Source organism: Microtus oregoni, unplaced genomic scaffold (genome assembly GCF_018167655.1).
Source record: "Microtus oregoni isolate MIOR12 unplaced genomic scaffold, Mior012 000025F_ref0000491, whole genome shotgun sequence".
NCBI classification, from domain to species: domain Eukaryota; kingdom Metazoa; phylum Chordata; class Mammalia; order Rodentia; family Cricetidae; genus Microtus; species Microtus oregoni.
In genome coordinates, this window is record NW_024543084.1 from 23789065 (window position 1) to 23811121 (window position 22057).

General features: G+C 49.0%; 1 protein-coding gene across 5 annotated transcripts in view; it reads right to left on the bottom strand.

Annotated features, from left to right (window-relative positions):
- Gatad2a (GATA zinc finger domain containing 2A) overlaps window positions 1–22057 on the bottom strand; it is an 88137-nt gene that overhangs the window by 7073 nt on the left and 59007 nt on the right. For all 5 annotated transcript variants that reach the window (XM_041674946.1, XM_041674944.1, XM_041674947.1 and 2 more), the window contains 6 exons: window positions 20573–20830; window positions 2878–3010; window positions 2644–2775; window positions 2389–2478; window positions 1597–1728; window positions 1329–1493 (listed from right to left, as the gene is read on the bottom strand). In XM_041674946.1, coding sequence (XP_041530880.1) covers window positions 1329–1493; window positions 1597–1728; window positions 2389–2478; window positions 2644–2775; window positions 2878–3010; window positions 20573–20829 — 909 coding nt within the window. In that variant the 5' untranslated portion in view covers window position 20830. The remainder of the gene's footprint in view (window positions 1–1328; window positions 1494–1596; window positions 1729–2388; window positions 2479–2643; window positions 2776–2877; window positions 3011–20572; window positions 20831–22057) is intronic.

The following is a 22057-nucleotide window of genomic DNA, read 5'->3' on the forward strand; positions in this document are numbered from 1 at the left end:
CCAGGTTCCTAGTGTGTTGTGGGGGATCCAACAATGATCTCCACAAGATATAAAGAGCACCACACACTCTTTCTCCCTGGGCAAACAGACAACCAAGGCCCACAAACATTAGATGCTCAGCAAGGGGATCCAGCACAGGCTAACCAGCCTCTGATTGACAGGGGCCCTGGCTCCATCACTACCACACCACCCTGGTGGCATACTGAGCATAGCAGACGTGGAAACACATGGGCTGCTGTGAAGAGATGTCCACTCCCCAGACTTATGCTTTAGCTGAGGCACAACCCTTCCAAGTGGGATAGTCATTGTCTGTGCACTGGAACTGGACTTTAACACAGGCAAGGGCCCTTTGTCAGAGCTGTCCAAAGTCCAGTCCTGTCTTGTCTAAGGAGGGCGGGCAGTGTCAAAGAAAAAAGAATTCGTTGTCAGCAAAAGGTCTGCAGACTGGGTAATTTCATCTCTCAGACTAGCCTTTTTCTTTCCATCCTGCTACCCAGGGGTGGGGACAGTCCCTCCCCACTTCAGAGACTCTGTACAGAGGTGGAAGGACACATAGCTAAGAATAGCCCACTGGGCTGTGGGAGGATCTGTGACATGCTGTCCTCCCAGCCTCCCAGCCTGAGGACAGTCAGCAGGAGCTGGGGGAGGTATTGCAGCAGCGGCTCTGGGAGGGCTCTGGGAGGGACGGCAGGCTCTAGAGGGCTCTGGTGTCCCTCTAGTGGTCTCCTCACTTTTCCCTCAGAGCCTGCTGTCTCGCATATGCCTGCATCCCCAACCAGTCCCCACTGTCTCAAAAGCTTCCTAACTAGCTGGGCGGTGGTGGCGCACGCCTTTAATCCCAGCACTTGGGAGGCAGAGACAGGCGGATCTCTGTGAGTTCCAGACCAGCCTGGTCTACAAGAGCTAGTTCCAGGACAGGCTCCAAAACCACAGAGAGCCGGGCGGTGGTGGCGCACGCCTTTAATCCCAGCACTCGGGAGGCAGAGGCAGGCGGATCTCTGTGAGTTCGAGACCAGCCTGGTCTACAAGAGCTAGTTCCAGGACAGGCTCCAAAACCACAGAGAAACCCTGTCTCGAAAAACCAAAAAAAAAAAAAAAAAAAAAAAAAAAAAAAACCACAGAGAAACCCTGAAAAAAAAAAAAAAGCTTCCTAACTTTGCTAAAGGACAATCTGTGCAAGAACTCCAGTCCCACCTTCAGGGGTGTCCAAGACCCCACCAGATCCAGGAATCAACTGTGTGACACTAGCCCCCTCCCAGAAGACAAAATGACACTTTGAGACCTACCACCAACCCTACCCCAACCTTGCACCTAAGTTCCAGATTTACCTGAGGGATGTTAACAAGCAGACTGGTATTAGAGACATTGGCAACACGGATAAGTCCCTGCTGGATGATCCTCTGTCCCTGAATCTGCATGCTGGGCACTGAGGCACGGGGGGCTAGGAGGAGGGGTGGTGGCCCTGTGGAGGGGTGCTGTCTGACGTTGTGAATCTGTTGGGAGACAGGGGACAAGAATGCAACTGAGATTAACCAATCCTGGCAGACCACGGAAGGGTGGACACCTGGCCCCAACCTAGCACACACAGTGACTCACCTGGGCCCCCCTGACAAGTGGTGGCATGACTACTTGGGAACTGGCCTGTGGTCCCAGCTTGGCAGACACCTGCTGCCCACCCCGGACCAGTGGCGGTGGGATGATGCTGCCGGGCATTCGAGCAGAAGAGGTCTGTCGATGACATTGAGACCCAGAATCATATACATTTTCTTTTTCTCCTAAAATGTATTCTGTGTTTACTTCCCCAGCACTAGGATGACAGGTTTGAGCAACCAGCCTAATTTGTGTGGTACTCAGGGCTTTCTAACACAAGGCAGGCGCTCTACCAACGAAGCCACAGCTCTATGATGGCTTCTGTTTTAAGGTTAACAAATTAAAAACCAACACACAAAAACCCAAGAGTAGCTAAAAACAAAACAAAACAAAAAAAAAACAAAAAAAACAAAACAACAACAACAACAAAAAAAAACCCTATTTACCTGTACTGGGAGTCACGAGAACTCAGAGGAAGGAATCAGGGAAGGTGTGACAGAGCCACTGAAGTGTGTGGACAGAAGCCTGAGCTGAGAGGCCTCAGTAAAGTCCACATGAAGAGCGCCTGTCCTGCTTTAATCACTCTTTTGATCTTACTGGTTGATCACCACTGACCACAGTCTGTGACATCAACAGAGTGCCTCGTTTGGTGGAGTCCTTTGGGGTACACCTAACACTTTGGTCCTTGCCTGCTAACTTGGGAATAGGCAGTCTTTGCTTTCACAGACCAAGGCTGCTCAGGAACCTAGTCATAAGCAGTGGTGGTATTCGGAAACAGGCAGACAAGTACACACTAACCTGAAGTGATGTCTTGCCAGCAGGAATGTTCTGAGTACCCCGGACGAGTGGGGGAGGGGTGGTCACAGAGGTCCCTGAGGAAGCTGCAGGCTGGAAGATAGCAGGGTGCATCAGCAGGTGGTGCTGGGCAGTTCACACACCACTGCCCAGTAATCATCTTCTGCTTGCTCCCTGCTGCTCAGGCGCCCTGTGGGTTGGGCCTCTGCCCTGGGTCAACCTCTCTAATCCTGGGGTACGCAGATTCAGCACATGTACCTTCTGCGTTATGGCTTCCTTTTGTATTTGACTCTGTCGTAGCTTCTTCAACAGAACCAGCTTTGCTTCCTCGAGCCTCAACTCCTCCTTCAGCTGCTTGATCATCCGCTCTCGCTCTTCTGGGCTGCTTTTCTATGAGAGCAAGAGCACAAAATTGGGGAAAGCCTTAGTAGAGACTGCAAAGCTAGGGTGGCCAGGCTCCCAGGCGTGGGCATAGGCCCTGCAAAGGCTCACCAGGAGCGCCTCAGTGCTGGTATCCTTCAAGGATGCTGTGGTCAACCCATTCACCCTTGGGCTTGATGGCTGCTCACTGTCAGAGAGCACGATCACATCAGGTGAGGGAGGTCTCTTCTCAGATTTAATGTCACTGTCAGACAGAGGTAACAGGGGTTAGCATAGCAGAGTGCACTTGGCCCCTGCTGGCCTCCTCCAGGTGCCCTATTGTCCCCAGCTGACTTGCTATCTGTATCATGGATGTTCTCACCGGTCACTGGGGCCATCCATTCCAGAGCATGTACCCTGTCTGTGTGTACCTGATATATCATGGGTAATGTAGAAAGTGTTAATCTACTGTGGCACTAGATCACGGGTAAACACACTGAGCCACAGAGCTGAGTGCTGAGCAGGATGAGACATGAACACTCCAAAGCCAAGGGCTCCCACTGGGAACCACCCAAAAGGAAGTCCCCCCCCCCTTAACCCAGTCCCACATATAGCCCCCAGAAACCCAAACAGCTCAATGGCATGCTGTTGGCCTTTGAATTTCACCTCACAAGGGAACCTGGGGCCATCTGTGGGACAGCCTACCTAGGAAACACATAGTATGTTGCTGTGGGACAATGGTTTTACCCTGTAAAGATTTGTTTCTTGTACTTGTTTAATAAAATGCTGATTGGCCAGTAGCCAGGCAGGAAGTATAGGCAGGGAGACCAGGCAGGAAGTAGAGGTGGAGCAATGAGAACAGGAGAATTCTGGGAAGAGGAAAGATTCAGTCTGCAGTCATCACCCAGAAGCAGAGGAAGCAAGATGACAATGCCTTGCTGATAAAAGGTACCAAGCCACCTGACTAACACAGACAAGAATTATGTGTTAAGTTGTAAGATGTAAGAATGAGTTAATAAGAAGCCTGAGCTAATTGGCCAACCAGTTTATAATTAATGTAGTAGACCTCTGTGTGTTTCTTTGGGACTGAATGACTGCAGGACCAGGCGGGACAGAAACTACTGTCAACAGCAAGTGGCTACAGTGACTACGGGTCTCAAGGTCTGAGGACCCCAATGCAGTCCTACTCACTACAGTCTGCCCTCTGCCCCCAACCCTGTACATTGCTCAGGTTCAGAGGAAGCTCACTTTACCTGTGAACAAACAGCCAAACACAGCTCCTGGGGAGGAGTGTGTGGGGAGGCACAGGCTGCCAGTTACCAGAGTTCCATCGAGCACTCTTTCAACACTGGCTAAGGACCAATCTCTGAGCTGCTGGCCCAGCAAGCCCATGTCAGTTAATCCACACAGGACCACTCTGACGCTGGACTTTCCCTCTTTATAACCGGTGTTAGAGGGCATACACATTTATTTCTAAAGTCTCAGGGCTAAATGTGTTCTGTTGCAGCACAGGGGTAGGGGCAGCAATTTCTAAAGAAAGTACTGTGCATAGAGGGTACTGTCCCTGGGTGTGTACCCCAACACCCTTCGAGGACCCATCTCCCATCTTGCTTGTGGAAAAGCAGCTCCGGACATGTCCACTAGGTGGCACTGTGACACAAGAGACAAACAGCACAGATAAAGTTAACTGGAAGTCATAGCACAAAGCTGTTTCGGTGGTTTGTGCTAGAGAGTGAGGTGAGTCACTGAGAAAAGAACCTCTGGACCCAACAGCCCTCAGGAAGGCAGACAGTCTGACCAGCCAGATGTGGCTCTGGCTTTCTGGTTCCACTCAGAGGCACATGGCAGCTACATAAACACTGGTGTGGCTGCCAAATTGTCAGGCCAGGGATAAGGACAAAGTCTGAAGGCCCACGCCTGGGGTCTACAGGGTCTGGGGATAGTTGAAGAATAGCAGGCTTTGGCAGCCCAGAAATTGGTCATTTAAAAAGAGACCCTGAAGGGGTTGGAGAAATGGCTTCATGGTTAGGGAGCACTGGCTGTTCTTCCAGAGGACCCAGGTTCAATTCCCAGCACCCACAACAGTTCATAACTGTCTGTAACTGGAGTTCTGGAGGATCTGAAACCCTCACACAGACACACTTGCAGGCAAACACCAATGCATATAAATAAATCATTAAATAAAATTTGAGACCCTGGGCAGCTCCCTCTGGTCTCTTCAAATACTCCAGGTGTATCTATCTCTCCTCAATGATGGTTCCATGGGCCCCACACTGCCCAAGATCAGCTTTCAAGGTGATCTGGCAGCTCCGATTCCAGGCATCATCACCATCAACTGCACACTGTGCAGCTGCAGAAGCCCAGCCTGGCACTGTGAATGTGGTACTGGACAGAGCAGCCAGGCCTACGAGGAACCTAGGACAGATTTCTAGTCCAGGATTGGGTTTCCTGAGCATGCAGAATGACGAAGAGTCAACTGCGTGTGTGTGTGTGTGTGTGTGTGTGTGTGTGTGTGTGTGCGCGCGCGCGCGCGCGCGTTCTTTTCTATCTTCCTGAGGTGGAGCGCCTAATAAAACTTGAGATTTGCTGGAGGGATGAGGGGTGGGGCTAGGCAGAGACCATCCTTGGCAGACAGCCCTGACCATTGTGCTCTCTAACCCAATCAATAACACACCTCAGAGGTGATGTCACTGCCAGTGGTAACTCAGCAAGCATCCCAGCCGCAGCAGCAAGCAGGGAGTGAACTTCCTCCATGCTAATCAGGCCACCCAAGTCATGTGACAAAGGCATTTCCCTCCTTGATCATGTGACCCTTTAACTGTGCCTTCCAACTTGAAAACCATGGCAACGGGCAGTTCTAACTGGTTTGTGACACACAGCCTTCATTTTGAGAAGAAAGGTAAGGGTTCAGGTGCTGTCCGAAAATGGAGGCTCCACTTACCCCAAGGCCCTTCCTGTGCAGCCTCCAGGACACTGTGCCTGTGTCCTAGACAGTCAATCACCTGTGGTCATCTCTCACATACAGAGGAAACCACAAGTCCATCTCATTTCCAAACTGAAAAACTTTTCAAAGCTGTTTTTTTTTTTTTAAACAAAAGTGCCTTCAAGATTTTCTGTACTTTTCTAGACAGTTTTTAATTTAGGAACAGGCACACATGGATCAAACAGTAACAGGCACTGGAGAGAGACTTTTAACTTATAAAACCCATGGGCAGGAGAAGAAAACAGAGTGAGAGGAGCATGGAGAGTGGCATGCAGATGCCTCTGTTGCATGGCCAAGCGTCTGGAACAACTACATTCATCTGGAAACTGTATGAACCTGTCCTGCCGGCCCATGTTGAGAACACAGTGAAAAACAATGATAAACTGGCTTTATGTCACCAACAAAGATCCCTGAACACAGGCGGCCTGGTCATCAGCACCCAAAGTTCTGTAGTGTCCTGCAGGGTGGCTGAGCTCTTATCCCTCTCGAATAGGGGTAGACCTTGCCAGGGGAGGCGTTCAGTCCCTATCCATGCTGATGTGATGAAGGAGATGCAGTGCTGCCTCTGGGAACTGGACTTCTATGGTTTCTCAGATGGGGCTTCCCGGGACCCAGGGAAGACCCTATCCTCCTAAACCTACGCTCTCTTGGCACCCACTGTATAGTCGGAGCAGATTCTGGCTATGACAAACAGTGGCTCTGTCGTTAAGGTCATGGCCCACTAAAACATACAGGACACAGAAGACGACAAATTCACAGGTGGGAACAGAATGGAAGCACTAAAAAAATAATGGCCCTAAACTTATTTAAGGGAAAGCGTATCTAATAAGTCCCACCAACTGTAAACATAAAACATGCCTATGCACCTCAAACTACAGAAAGTCAAAGAAGGGTTGCCCGGACCCACACTGTGCACTAACAACACAGCACCTAAGGTCAGAGTCTGTCCAAAAGGGTCTCTTAATGGGGGTGGGGGAAGGAGGGAGGGAGGTGGGAGAGGACATGCTCTGAGCTAATCATGGCCTATAGTCCAAAGACAACTCACTCAGGATCACGAGTCCTCCTCAGGGCCAAACACTGGGGCCCAGTATGGCTAAACCATGACTCACCCACCCACCTTTCTGCACCCAAACCTTGGACCACAAAACACACTAGCTTTAGCTTGACATCTACACCTGCAGTCTATCCATGGTCAGCCTTGTCTAGATCACTCTTCAATAGTCCTCGGCCTTCAGAATGGCCCAGTGTCCATTCATAAGCCCCACAGCACATAACCTGCAGGGGGCCCTCAGTTTCCCAAGGGGCTGCTTGGAAAATGTGGCCTTAGTCACCTAGTATCTATCTGTAAGTGAGAACAGAGACAGTTGACACCATGCCAAGGAAAGCATGCCTGCCTTGCCCCCTGAACAGGCCAACGGCCCACCTGCCTGCCTCCCTCTCTTGGTGGCACATCTTTCACAGGGGGATTCCCTACCCTGAGCATATATCCCTCTCACATAGGTGACACAGTCTCAGCTCCCAATAAGGGCATAAGAGAATCAGGGTGCCGCCTTGTGCAGATCCTGAACAAATGATCCCATCACCAGAGTGGGAGAGCTGGACTCAAGCAGACTAAGCAGACTCGAGTTGAAGGGACCATGGGGCTTCTACCCAGAGTCAGGGGACTGTCCTCCTCCCCCCGTCCCAGTGTTGCCTCCTACAGGAATCAGCACAGAGCACCCACAAAACCGTAGGTTGGAGACTCATGGGACTCAGACTTTGGAGAGTGCCCCACACAGTAAGAGACAGCAGGCTGTCTGACTTCTGCTTCTTGAAGGACACCATCTTTCCTCTTACAGGGTCTCGAAGGCTCAGATGTCTCAGCACTAGGCAGAGCGGGAGTCCCACTGCCCCGAGGCAATGGGACAGCAGGAGAGGCTGCTCTGGCCCCAATGCTCACCTAGGGGTGACTTTGCTGGCCCTAAACGACCTATTCCCACAGTGACAAGATGGGGTTATCTGCCCTTTAATCCAGATTAATCCACTTGAGCAGAAGTAGGTAGACCTGAGTTCAAGGCCAGCCTGGTCTACACAGTGAGTTCCAGGACAGCAAGAACCACTCAGAGAAACCCTATCTCAAAAAACCAAAGACCAAAAAACAACAGCAAAACAAAAAACAAACAAACAAAAAAAAAAACACAAACAAAAAAAAAACACCACAAAAAAAAAAAAAAAGAAAAGAAAAAGAAAAAAAGGTGGGGCTGTCTGCTCAAAGTCAACTTTGAGGCTGCCTCTCCAATACTGGAAGGCCAATGTCCTAAAAGCCAGATACAAGTATTCAGCAACACCAGACTCCCCTGACAGAAATTCTGACAGGGCAGAGCCCTGTAACCTGGATTAGACAGGGGCCCTCCTGAGACCCCCAACACAGTCTAGGGGGACACCTGTTCAGGCTTATAGGCCCGCAGAGAGTGTGAAGGATGGGGTCCACAGCTGCACCTTGGCGATTCACGACAGGACATCTACAGTCTAAGTGAAAATCTGGGCCATGTGGGCAACCAAACCACCTGATAGGGTTTCACACTGTTGAATCCCTGAGCAACCTAGGTCACAGCTTCCATACAGGCCTTCAGACAACTGGCTCTAGGGACGTCTAACTGCCCCAGGACACATGGTATAGGACCAGCCCTCTGCCTGTACACAGGGAGAAGCTGGTCCCGACGAACTGTCAGCTCTGACTGTCATTCAGGTCATCATGTCCCGTTTGTGGAGCTAAAGTCACTGGACCGCTGACAGTATCCACAGCAGTACCTTCAAATAGGTAAGAAAGGGACAGGTAAGGACAGGGATGCAGCCCTCACAATTCATCAGTAAACAGGAACTTGTCCCACAACAGGCCACCCATTGACTGTCAGAATACCAGATGACATTTGGTTAGGGGGAGGTGCCCAGCACCAGAGGGTGAGACTCAAGGTAGAGCTCCCTGACAGTGGAACATCATACAATGCTCCACAAAGTAGAAGCTGGAACTATAGCAAATGTGTATGTAATCACACCTCCAACGAGGAGGCCAGCTTGTTCACCAGCAGAGCAAAATTGGCCTACATGCTGGGAAAAAAACCACAAGGAGCCAGCATGGGCACCAGCACAGTTGCTTGGTGCACCCCTTCAGACATCTGAGCTTCAAGGTGTGCTCAGCCCAGGTGAGGCAGTGCACACCAGCATGTGGACAGAAAGGCAGTGCACACCAGCATGTGGCTCCATCTGTGGAACAGAAACCCATTCACCACAGGAGTCTGTGACAAAGAAGACAAACAGATGAAGCAGTCCTGTCGTGTGACGCGGGTGTGTGCACTTTCCTGGAGGAAAGCAGGGCGAAGTTAATGATTTGAATACCCAAGGCACTTCTCCCCAAATGGTTAACACAAAGACTGTAACTTCGCAAAAAAAAAAAAAATGCCTGGTACTGAGACCAGCAATTAAATAGAATATTTCGATGAGTAAAGTTTAGAAATGTGGCCTGTGTGGGGCTGGGAAACTCGGCAGCATCAATAGATCATCACATCAGTGCCTCAAAACTATCCTGAGGGGCAGAAGATGTGCTGAGGACTAAACACCACACGGGGGCCCATAGCACTAAACGGACTTTTGGGATAACTAAAGCAATGAGAACAGAATCCGGAATGGTTAACACCTGTGAAGCTTGATTCCTATTTGTGCCAAGGTCGACAGCACTCTCTTCACATTGGGGTTGCAAATTCTCAAGAAACTTAACCTACGGGGCTAAAAACACAGATCAACAAGGTTAAGAGCGCTTACTGCTTTTGTAGAGCACCAGGGTTCAGTTCCCAGCATTTATATGGAAGCTCAGAGCAGTTAACTCCAGTTCTAGGGATCTGGTGCTGTCTTCTGACCTTCAGCACCAGGCACCCATAGTGCACTATACACACACAGGTAAAACACTCATACACATAAAATAAAAATTAAAAAAACTAACAGTAGGAAATATTTCTTTGGAGTCAGGTATAGTGACTCACACCTAGCACTGGAGAGAAGCTGGGGCAGGAGGATTCCAATGAGTCGGAGGGCAGCCTGGACTACAAAGAGTCCATCTCAAAAACAAACAAAAGGTGCATGAATGCAGTGGATTCCACACACCTATGGGGCAGGCTCATCTGAGCTGCAGCTGCAGAGGACCTGTGAGGTACTACCGTCCTTCCCTCGGTATTGCAAACCTCCGTCCTGACAGCCACCACTGAGCACAGAAACAACAAAAGGGTCTAAGAAGCCAAGTATTCCAAGAGATTTACTAAACAGAGGTCGTCACTGACTTAAGATTTTTGCTTTATGATAACAGAAAATCGGGAAGTGCAGCAACAGTCCCCGAGTGCCAAAGCCCTCCCACCTCTGGCTATTGGGAGGATTCAACAACTTTCAGCTTCATGTGGGCTTACTGAGACATAACCCATCAACCAGCCAAAAACATAAAAACACCATGTATGTTGCTACTTCAGAAGCTTATTACAGTCATTTTAATTCAATTAATAACTATAAATTTCCTACTATATTAGACATCCACAGTCACAGTTCACAATCCAAGCTGCCTGGAGACGTCAGATCCCTAGAAGCATACTTAGCAGCAGGTGTGAACCGCCTAACTCTGGTCCTCTGGAAGAGCAGCTACTACTGCTCTCAGCTCCAGAAAAGGGGCTGGGTCACTGGGTGGATTCCCCAGTCTTGTCATCCTATCATTTCATGACCTGTGGTGACTTTTTCCCTGGTTGTCAAAGCTGTGTTTACAAATGCAAGTCACTGCCAGGCAAGGTGGTACACACCTTTGATCCTAATACTCAGGAGGTAGAATTAGGCAGATCTCCATGAGTCCAAGGCCAGCCACAGCTATACAGTGACACAAACCTGCTATCCCATCACTTTGTAGATAGAAACAGATCCCAAGTTCAAGGCCCTCCTCGGCTACATAGTAAAGCCAGCCTGAGCTACATGAAACCTTGCCTCAAGTACTTGCTTTGGTGGCACTTACACTAAAACTGGAACAGTACAGAGATTAATTAATGCAGCCTCTCTGTGCAAACCTACTAAGTGTTCCAAACAGAACACGAGCACACAGTCAGCCTATGGCTTGGGAATGAAGACTGTGAACAAGACAGCAATCATCAGCATGTCTCCCATCTCTCCAGCTACTAGACACCACCTCCCTGTCTCCACTCCTGAGGGCTTTCCATGTTGCCATGACACCTGCCTGAACCTCAGCCTCAGGGAACTCAGCATGTCCTTCCTCCCTCAGATGTCTGGAGCATATCCCCTCTCTAATCTCTTACTTTCAGAAACTCACACACTTGTCCCTTTAGCACTGTGGTGAGACAGAGACAACAGGGCTCTAAAAGGAGGCGTGAAGCAAGGCCATGTGGAACCAATCACAACAGGGCTCCCGTCTCCTCCTCTTCACAGACTCACTGTCACCATGAGTTATCTTCCTGACAATATCAAAGTACAACACAGAACCCTTCCCAGAAGGCCTGCCACTCTTCTCCTAAAGAGCCCTTTCAGAGGCTAGAACAGGGCCTTCTGGTATGACTCCCTCTGCTGCACTTGGGCCATCAAATCCTGTAAGATCCTGGTACCCACTCTTGCTTCTCCCTGCTGTATATACTAAAGACTCTTCTACCAGGACACTGGGTCAGGAAAAAAGCTACCAATTAAAAAGCAACCGATATGGGGGCTGGAGAGATGGCTCAGTGGTTAAGAGCATTGCCTGCTCTTCCAAAGGTCCTGAGTTCAATTCCCGGCAACCACATGGTGGCTCACAACCATCTGGAATGAGGTCTGGTGCCCTCTTCTGGCCTACAGACATACACACAGACAGAATATTGTATACATAATAAATAAATAAATAAATAAATAAATAAATAAATATTAAAAAAAAAAAGCAACCGATAGGGCTAGAGAGACAGTTCAGAGGTTAGGAGTACTCGATCTTCCACAGAATCTGGGTTGGGTACCCAGCAACCACAAGGCAGATAAGAACCACCTGCACATCTCCAGTTCCAAGGGATCTGACATACTCTTCTGGCCCTCACGGGCACCAGGCACATACACATACAAACAAGTCTAAAAAAGGCTGGGCAGTGGTGGTACACACCTTTAATTCTAGCACTTGGGAGGCAGATCTCTGAATTCGAGGCCAGCCTGATCCAGCAAGGGCTACACAGAGAAACCCTGTCCTGAAAAAAACAAAAATTCGAGGACAAGGACCACACATGCATATGCTAAGGCTGTATCCTAAGCCATCGCCCAACACTTTGGACCACAGGTGTTTATTCGGAATATATTCCAGCAGACAGCTGACAGGCCTAGTCTGCATTCTGGGGAAGATGATGACCAAGCTGTCACCTTGTGTACGGTTACCGCCAAATACAGCTTATGGGCAGTCAACTTTCTCTCACAGATCTAGATTTGTGCTTCCATTAGAGGGGTAAGGTGACAGAGGGGGACCTGGCACAGATGCAGGTCAGGGACCTAGTGGCAGAGTCCTAAGGAATAAGCTACCACATATACTAAAAACCTGGACATTTTGAGAAGGAAGCCTTCAGGTTCTGCACGAACCTCAGGAGCCTGCCATCAGCTGCTGAGCATGAAGCAAGGGCAAGGCTGGTCACTGTCCACATGAAACATTCATATGACAGGCAAAGCAGTGTGCAGCCCAAATCAGAGCCCATGTAAGGAAGAGTGGGAGCTGTAGAACTCAACCAACACCACGTACCAATGTTGTGCCAAGACGCCAGAGCACAGGGAGGGTAGGCGTGCGTGACACTGGGGAAGGCTCTTCAGGAGGCTCTGGGTGATACGGTTTTTACCTTGCTGAGTCAAGAGCATGTGACTGTTAGAACTCATCACAGGGCGGAATTAGGAAAAGGCTCTGCCCAGACGGCAGTCATTCAACAGAAGCCATGTGTTATGTACCCACAAAGACAACTATGGACTCCTGTTTCTGCCAGCCCCAGGAGCTGGGCAGCTTCCTCTACCTACACTCCCACCACATGTGGCTTCATCACAGGCCCAAAGGCGCTGGGTTCCAGAACACAACCACATCCCTACAGCATGAGTAGGCCTTTCCTCTGTGTATGTTCACCTGTGGTGTTCATGCAGCTGTGGTATACATGCACACGGATGTGAAGGCCTAGAGTTTACTTAAGAGTGTCTTCCTTAATGATTCTCCACTTGCTGCAGGATGTCTTGCTGAACAAATCCTTATCTGCCAACTCAGACTCTTCTGGTCTAGACAGCCAGCTTGCGGTGGAGAGCCCATCTCTGCTTGCTGAGTGCTGGAGTTACAGGCAGCCATATGTCCTGCCCCAGCTTTCACATGGGTTGAGGAATCCAAACTTTGGTCCTCAAGCTTATGCAGCAAGCGATTTATCTACCAAACCATCTCCCTAGCCTTAACCCTTTCTTCTTTTTCTCTTTTCTTTTTTTTTGAGATAGGGTCTCGCTGTGTAGCCCCAGCTAGCTTGGAACTCTCTTATGTTGATTAGGCTCATCTCTAACTTCTTAACTCGAGTGCTGGTATTAAAGGCATACAGCATGCCAGGTCCTTTCCTCATTGTGATTTGCAGATCAATAGCTGGCATGGCCTCTTTATGGGATGGCCATTCCAAAGTTACCTTTACCCTCTGCCCCAAGCAGCCACTAGTAAAAAGCATTGCAGTAGGGACCTGGTCTGCTGGTCTTGCAACTGTGTATGTGTTTTGAGGCTTGCCTCATCTCTACACAGAGGAGGCAAGGCCACCCACACTCTCAGAGCTACTTGGCATTTGTGGAAGACACAGAAGCACTGGTGGGTGTGTTATGCCCCAGTGCCACAGGTTTCTACATATGTGCTATTGTCTTTCAGTGTTCTCTCAGCGATCCTGTCATGAAGGACACGGCACCAGTGCCCTTCTGCCTTCTGGTGCCCTGGCTTATTAGAGACTACAGTGCCACACCAGGGATCTGAACTCCACAATCCAAAGACTGAAACAGCTCTACCAGCTCCATTTCAAGTTCCCAAAGGCTGAGGGCCCCCACGTTGGCTCAAAGGATGCCACAGCCTATGCTCACTCCATCCTGCAGGAAACAAGCCACCAACACACGGAAGAGGTGGGGAAGGATGGGGGACACAAGCTACCTAAAGGGCAGGTGCCAGCAGACCAACTTGACCAAACACAGACACTTGCAGTCTCCTCTCAGGGTAAATGAAGGCATGGCGACAGTCTTGACTTTGAGCAAGCCATTACTGCCAACATTGCCGTCCTATCCAAGAACAACACCGTGCACAGGACTCACCCTGCCTGCAGCAGTCCAAGGAGATAATGCCAAACAGAAAAGGTTCAAACAAGTCCCGCATGCTGGCCCACCTATCATCCCAGCCCTGGGGAGGGAGAGGAAGAAGGATGGTGAGGAGTACAAGGCCAGCTGGAACTAAGCAGCAAGATCTAGACTGGGAGGGGAGTTGGGTGTAGGGCAGCAATCAGCTTCCTCTGTCCCCACCAGCTCAGTCTTGGCCAGAGGTTCAGGCCAGGGAGGGCAGCACATGCCCATAATCTCACGGTTGAAATTGTGTCTTGCAGAAAAAGACACACAACCCTGGGGTACCTCTGTGAACTCTGTTTCCATGAGTATGTTTATAGGCACTAGAATTTAAACTTTCATTTATTTATTTTTTCAGTATTAGAAGTAGAACACGGGCTGGAGAGATGGCTCAGAGGTTAAGAGCATTGCCTGCTCTTCCAAAGGTCCTGAGTTCAATTCCGAGCAACCACATGGTGGCTCACAACCATCTGTAATGGGGTCTGGTGCCCTCTTCTGGCCTGCAGGCATACACACAGACAGAATATTGTATACTTAATAAATAAATAAATATGAAGAAGAAGAAGAAGAACAACAACAACAACAACAACAACACATGGCCTTGTACACAAAAAGGGAGGGCTTCGCCACTGAGCAAGAATGCTAAATGCAATCAGCTTCTAAAACATCTACATGGAGGGCAGAACTCAGTGTCATTAACAGTACTATTTAGCGTGGAAGCACTCATCTGTAATCTCAGCATTCAGGAGATGGAAGCAGGAGGATAAGGATTTTAGAGGCAGCCTAAACTACATGAGACTCTACAATAAAAAGTACAATTCAGAGATGTCCCTGCACTGCTCTTCCACCCCCTGGTCCCACACAGCTATTCATCCATGTCTTCCTTTCCAGATCTTAGTCTAAATTTTTAAGTTGCACCGTGTTTTGTGTGTCTAGGACACACATGTGACACAGCCTGCACATGGAGTTGAGAGGACAGCCTGTGAGAATGGGGTTTTCTCCTTTCGCGCAGATCCTAAAGCTCAGACACAGGTTATCAGACAGGGTGGCAAGCCCCTTTCTTTATCCACTGGGTCATTTTTGGACTTTAGCTCTAATCATTTTCCTCCTTTTGTTCTTAGTGCTGGAGATGGAACCCAGGGGGTCTCGTGCATACCTTTCCTTGGCCATGTCATCTAAATTAATTATGTAAGGTCAGTCACTGGGGTCTGCCATGGCCCTTTCAGCATGGTCAGCTATAGTTCATCTGTGTCTTAGAATGTTCTCTACTTCCTTCCTGGGACTAGTAACTTGCTTACAGACACCTGGGTATCTCCTTTTGGGATGGCATGTACCCTACTCCTGGGGATAAGGACATCTGAGTTCCCCTGTGGGAGGGAAGGGATTCCATTTTTCCTCAGTCATGTCTTCTTGTCTATAGAGTTGGAGAAAAATGGTTGCTAGTGCTACTTTACACTCTGACCAGGGGCATATACAAGAGGCTCTGGTTTCCACACATCATTACTAATACTGACCATTGTCTGTCATCTTTATTACAGCTAACCCAGAGAAATGTTCAATGCACACTTATGCAGATGTCAGTCAGGCCGAATGGGTCAACAGTGGATCTGTCAACCTTGGTGACATGTACCGAGAGTAAACCATAACATCAGTAACCTTCTGTTCTTTAAAAATTACCGCCATTGTGTTTGTGCACGGTCGGGGAGAAGTGCATGTGGAGGACAGAGGAGAGTTTTGTGAAGCTGGTCACTCATTCCACCTTTATATGGGTTCTGCAGATTTAAGCTCAGGTTGCCAGGCTTGAGTGGCAAGTGCTTTTACCCACCGAACCATTTCACCCGTCCAAGAATCATCTACTTCTAACATGAATCTTGATGGTCTAGGCTTGAGCATCCAGAGCTGTGGTCAGATGCACATGTGCTGGTGACTGATTTCTTCCTTATCTTATAAAACATCCCTCATTGGGCTGGCATACATCTTTAACCCTAGCATTCAGAAAACAGAGAGGAAGAGAATCTCTGTGTGCTGCAGGCCAGCCTCAACTACACAGTGAGAACCCCGACCCTCAAAGCTCCTCTCTCGCTTGGCAATCCTATAAGACAACAGTTTCTGTCTTCAAACCACTTGTTCGTTCATGAACTCACCCAGGGCTCCGTTTCTCTTTCCTTGAACCTATGGGGTGTCACTTAAAGAGAAGCAGTGGCAGGCTGAGGAGTGCAGTTTCTGTCTCACTGTACCACCCACACTGCCTTCTGGGAAGGGGATTTGATGCTTTCTTCAGTCATAATCCCTAATTTCCCTCTATTCTCAATTTATTACAAATATAAAAGACACTAGGAAACGGCCAGAAAAACTTTAGAGTAGAAGAAGGGATATAGAGCACTGACTCCACCACTATATCTGCCACCCATGTTCCAAGTCATCTGGCTACAATGATACACACACATATTCACAGAGACATTAATTTGTGATCTCAGTCCACCTTCAAAGAAAACAGAAATCCCATGTCTCTGCCACCACCAGATCCTACCCTAGCCTTCAAAATGTCCATGATGGGAGCATGAGACAAAGAGAAGTTTTGAAAAAGAGCCAATTAGAATTCTAGAAGCAGGTTGGAGAAATGGCTTAGTGGTTAAGAGTACATACTGCTCTTGCAAAGGACAGGAGTTCAATCTCTGGCACCTACATGAGGCAGTTCATGTGACTGATGGCTGGGATTCCAGCTTCAGTAAGCTGACACTCCTTCTTGGGCATACACACCGACAAACATACATACACATAATGAAAAAAAGAAATTCCAGAAGCATACAGTCAAAACCCTTGGTACCAGTGGCTGGTTATCCCAGGCCGTCTCTGCTCCCCAGTTCTGAGATGTTCCAGCCTCTGGTGTAACATGGTATGAATGTTTGCCCAGAATACAACACGTTATGTTATACATCATTCAAAACAGCTGACTCACTGTGAACGCTGCAAGCAGGCACGCCACAGTACCTAGGCAAAGTCCTTATATGTTTAGCATAAGCACAAATCCTACACCCTTTTCTTTTTGGTGCTGGGCACTCAACTCATGGCTCTGGGCTCTACCTGCAATGGTTATATGGAATTTACAATCATCTAAAAGACACACCTCTAGGTCACTGTGAATGAATGTAGTCCAATTCTGCATAAAAAGGAAGACACGTTTGCATACCAGCAGTATTCAACTGTCTCTGCTCTTTGATCACAGAAACACTGTTATTGACCAGCTACCACAGGCTCCTGCCTCCATCCCTGTCTGTGTGTTGCTTTTATTGGATAATGAATAAAGAACTGCTTTGAGCCTATGGCAGGGAAGAACAGAACTAGGTGGGGAAAGCTAGACTGTATGCTAGGAGGAAGAAGGGTGGAGTCAGAGAAGTCATGGAGCCTCCACCAGAGTCAGACATGCTGAAACTTTGCCGGTAAGCCACTGACAAGTGGCAATACACAGATCAGTGAAGATGGGTTAAACTAATATGTAAGAGTTAGCCAGTAAGAAGCTAAAGCTAATGATCCAAGCAGTGATTTAAATAATGTGGTTTCCATGTGATTATTTCAGGGATAAGTGGCAAAGAACTAACTAGCAGCTTTCCCCCCAACACATCCCTCCCCTGCCACAATGGGATATAGCCTCAAACCATCAACAACTAAGCTTTTCTCTCCTTCAGCAGCTTCAGGCATTCTGTCATAGCAGTGAGAAAGGTATTACTACTAGGCCACACCCTCCCCAGCCCACTCATTATTTGTGATTGGCAAGTCATTAGTATGGAACCCGTAAGGCCTGTGCTATGAAGCAGTGCACATGAATCTCACGGCGTGGAATGAAAGCCAGGAGACACAGAGGACAGACATACAAACAAAGCTACTCTTCTGGAAGCTAAGCTGCCCAACCTCTGGGACGACATATCCTTGGAGAGCAATGGTGGTGCCCCCCCCCCCCAGTACTACCCATATTCATGTCCTGGTATGGACCAAGGACCTGGCAGCACACACTTTTCAAATCTACAGAGCAGGCACTGGGAAGATGGCTCCACCCAAGTACCTGCATACATAGCTGGACTTGGTAGCACCTGTAATTTCAGGACTGGGGACAGAGACAGATGGGTCTCTGGGGCTCACTTTCCTAACAGTCTGACCAAACTGTCAAGCCTTGACTCAGTAAAAGAGAATTTCAAAAAGTGAGGTGGACAGCTCCTGAGTGACACCTGCAGCTGACATCTAGCCTCCACATGCACACAGATTCCCTGATTCCCATACACCCTCCCCGCAACACAAGTTAACAAAAACAAACAAACAAAAAAAAAAACTTAAAGGACATAGGCACATCTTAAAACCAGCAATGGGAGGCAAAGGCAGGAAGATGGATCTCTTAAGAGTTCAAGGCTAGCCTAGTCTACAGCCATAGTTCCAGGTCAGTCAGGTCTACCAGTAAGACCCAAAAGAAAAAAATAAAAACTCACTTCTTTTGGCACAGTTCACAGTTGAGGCGCCACCTGGACGCCTCTTAGATGAGTCTCTTTGGCTCCCCTGACTGCAGAATCTGGAAAGCTGTGGCAAAACGTTCTTCTGCCTATGCATCTTTACTTGGACGATTTGAATTTTGGAAACTAGCTTTGTCTTACCAACCTCAGAAAAGTGTGTCAGTTTACCAGGCTGAGCTGGCACTATATGGAAATTAACAGCCATATTGGTCTAGAAATGTTCAACTTAAAGTATTTTTTTCAGCTAAACAAGGTAATGAGTGACACTACTAAGCCTGCAAAGCTTTGTCTGTAAGCATCTGATAAATTATTCTCTACATACAGGTATGGTGAGGCCAAAGCAAGAATACCTCACCCTCATTACTCTGGATGGATGCACTCACTCCATGAGTCTACACAGAACTCAAGTCCTGCCTGACACTAACATAATACACACAGTGCTGGAGGAAGTCACTAAAGGTGACTCTGGCCAGACACCCCAAAGAAGATCAAACTCAGAAACCAGGATTCTTCCCTTCAGACTGTCCCCATACTGCAGAGGTTGCCACTGAGAGCACACTTCCTGTCACTTCATCAACCTGCAAGGCAGCGTGACTATTTCACCAGGAAATGTGGCTTGGATACTCTGCCCAGGGAGAGCATGTGACCTGGCCCCTACTCTGTCCACTGACCTGCAGGGTTGGATTTCTTCTCCACTCTTACACCTGTACCAGCTCGAGCCCTGGGGGTCACTCCAGGGTATCTGGGTCCTATGTTCCCTGCATCCTAAGCAGCTTCAGGGACAGTTTAGAAAACAACAGCCCAGGGAGGCCCCAGGTTCAGAGGCCTGGCATAGCCCTGGGCCTCAACAACACAAGAGGGGCTCTTTCACTCCTTAACATTCAACTTTGGATTTCACCAGCCACCCCCACAGAGGACCAGGCCACAGTAGACAAAGTATGGAACAGATCTGGCATACCCCCAAAGAACCTACCTACTCCCTCCCATCTCGGCTTTGGGAACTCATCCATCAGAAGTCTCACCAGAAGGCTATGGACCCAGAAAGTCAGAAGGAGAAAAGGAGCCCAAGTCTATCACTTTGACTAATTTTGAAATAAACCCTTAGGTTTAGAAGAGGCTCAGCAGAAAGCAGTCAGAAAGAGACAAGTTTTCCAGGGAGTGGAGGGCTGTGGGCAAGACAGGATCCTGTGCATCCCAGGCTGGCCTCCAACTCCATGTGCAGCTGAGAATAAACTTGCCTGGACTCCTTATCTTCCTGTCTGCAGCTCCTAGAGAGGCATATCCTGCCACATTTGCCCAGATGAAAAAAGCCTTCCTACTGGCAAATTCACCAAGTGTTCTCAATAGAAGGGAGGCTGGACTTTCCCACTAACCTCCAAGTTGTCCGGGTTCTAAGAAGCACCAGACAATATGGAAGCCCTCAGGGTCCCAACACGCACATTGCTGAAAGACTGAAATCCCTGTGCACCCCACCAGTGCTGGCCCTCAGTGGGTAAATGTTGAGGCAGGCTGGGATCCTCAAGGTACAGGATCCCAGTGGGCAGAAAAGGGGATCAGGGGAGTTTATCACATGGTGGGAGGCTGTGCCCTCAGTGTAATCTGGGGTAAAAGCTCCATCCTAGAGTGTTCTGAAGAAAGGGTAATGCAGGTGTTGGGAAAAAAGGTTTCCGAGTGAAGATACGGTAGGAGGTTGAGTCTTATTTCAGGCTTTCACCTGTGCGTGTCACAAAGTCTGAGCACCTACAAAGTTCCCTTGAAGTAATTAGTGATGATCAGAAGAAACCCACAGGGCAGACGGCAGAAGCCTGGCCTCCCTGGGCACTCACATCAAAGGAATGTCCCAGTACTCCTATAACCCCAGAAGTGGCAGGGGACTTCCTCCTTAGGAGACTCAAGGACTTGCCACTGACAGCGTCCCAGCCTAGGACTCAGGGACACCCTGCCCCTGCACCTAGCCTCTGCTAGGCTCCAGCCCAGTCCACTGGCTCTTCTCACTCACCTGTGTGAGGTGCGCATGTCCACAGGCCCATCTCCTACCAGCCCTTCGCCTGATCCTGTGGCCGTGGTCTCTGTTGTCCTCAGCAACCCCTGGGCTGGGCCTACACCTGACTCAGGCATCACCCTGGTGTCTCCGTCCACGGTCAGCTCTGATGGTGCTCTCTCCATTTTCATTTTCTTGCTCTCCACATCATCCTCCGTGAGGTCGGGGTCAAGGGCTCGCTTCTGACTGCGGGTTCGACATGCTTCTTCACTCATTCTGTATGTGAAAGGAAGGACACAACATCTGAACCAGGCACGGAGAAGCAGACCCTTCCTAAAGTCTGGAGAATGGCTTTGTTTTCCTCACAGAGGAGGCTGGTTGGAGAAGGGAAAAGAACAGGACCACACAAGCCCCTCCTAGACTTTCTTCACACCCTCAGGATGGCTGAGCAGAAGGTCCACAGGCCTCTGGAGTGTGGCAATTTCTGAGAAGACAAGGAGTTCAAATGGGAGGAAAGCAGTAACAGCTGTTACTGGGCAGGGTCCTTCTGTGGAAGAAGGGTGCCGATTGTGGGCCTGAAAACCAGCCCAGGGGCCTGGCACCTGTATTGCAATGATATATGGGAAACATGGACAGAGGTAACCTCAGGTGCTGTGTGCCTGAGCTCCCCTCCAGGGAGCCAGAAGTGAGAGTCACATTAAGCTCTTTGTTTGGCAGAGATACACTGAGCAGAATATAGACTGGTCCATCCCAACATGCCACCACCATGGCCCTGTGGCACACACATATCTTGATTTAAAGAAAAAAGGAAAACAAAAAACAAAACCGCTGAGTCAGTTTTTGATCCCATGACATCACTGGGCTCCACATGACCCTTCCTAAGATTCAGTCAGAGAGACAAAGCACTTTCTAGAAAACCAGTCTGAACCGGTTCCAGACAACACAGCTGAAGTGAAGTGTTGTTAACCCTAGCAGAGACAGGAGGACAGCTTGCTGGCATTCCACAGCAGGGTCTGGAACAAGGCGTTCTTAAAGGGGCCGCTCAGAACCCAGGTCTTAACACTACACGACACCAGACTAGGTAAAGTCAGAGAGAACCCAGATTTCACTAAGGACAGGAAAAAAAAAAATCTGGCTGAGCTTTGGCAGGATCCAAGGAATGTTTTTTCATGGGGCATCTGGCACCCAGAGTATAGTCCTGCAGAAAACCTCGGGTCACACCTCCAGGAAGCTTGATGGAAAACCCTCTGATTCTACATCCTTGATGGAAGGGTACCTCCTTCCAGATGCCTCAGTTCCCCCACGGGCAAATATGGTAGGGAAGGCCTGTCCTGGACAAAGTCAGTTCTGGAAGCCCCTTCCAGGTTCTGGGAGACTGGTGGCGTCATATCAAGGATGTGCTCCCATGGTCAAACCAGAGTATCATCTCTCTCTCCCCCTCTTCACAGACCCAAAAGGTTCCCTGCCCCATCTCAGAAGACTGAGGACCCAGGAGCTCCTCTT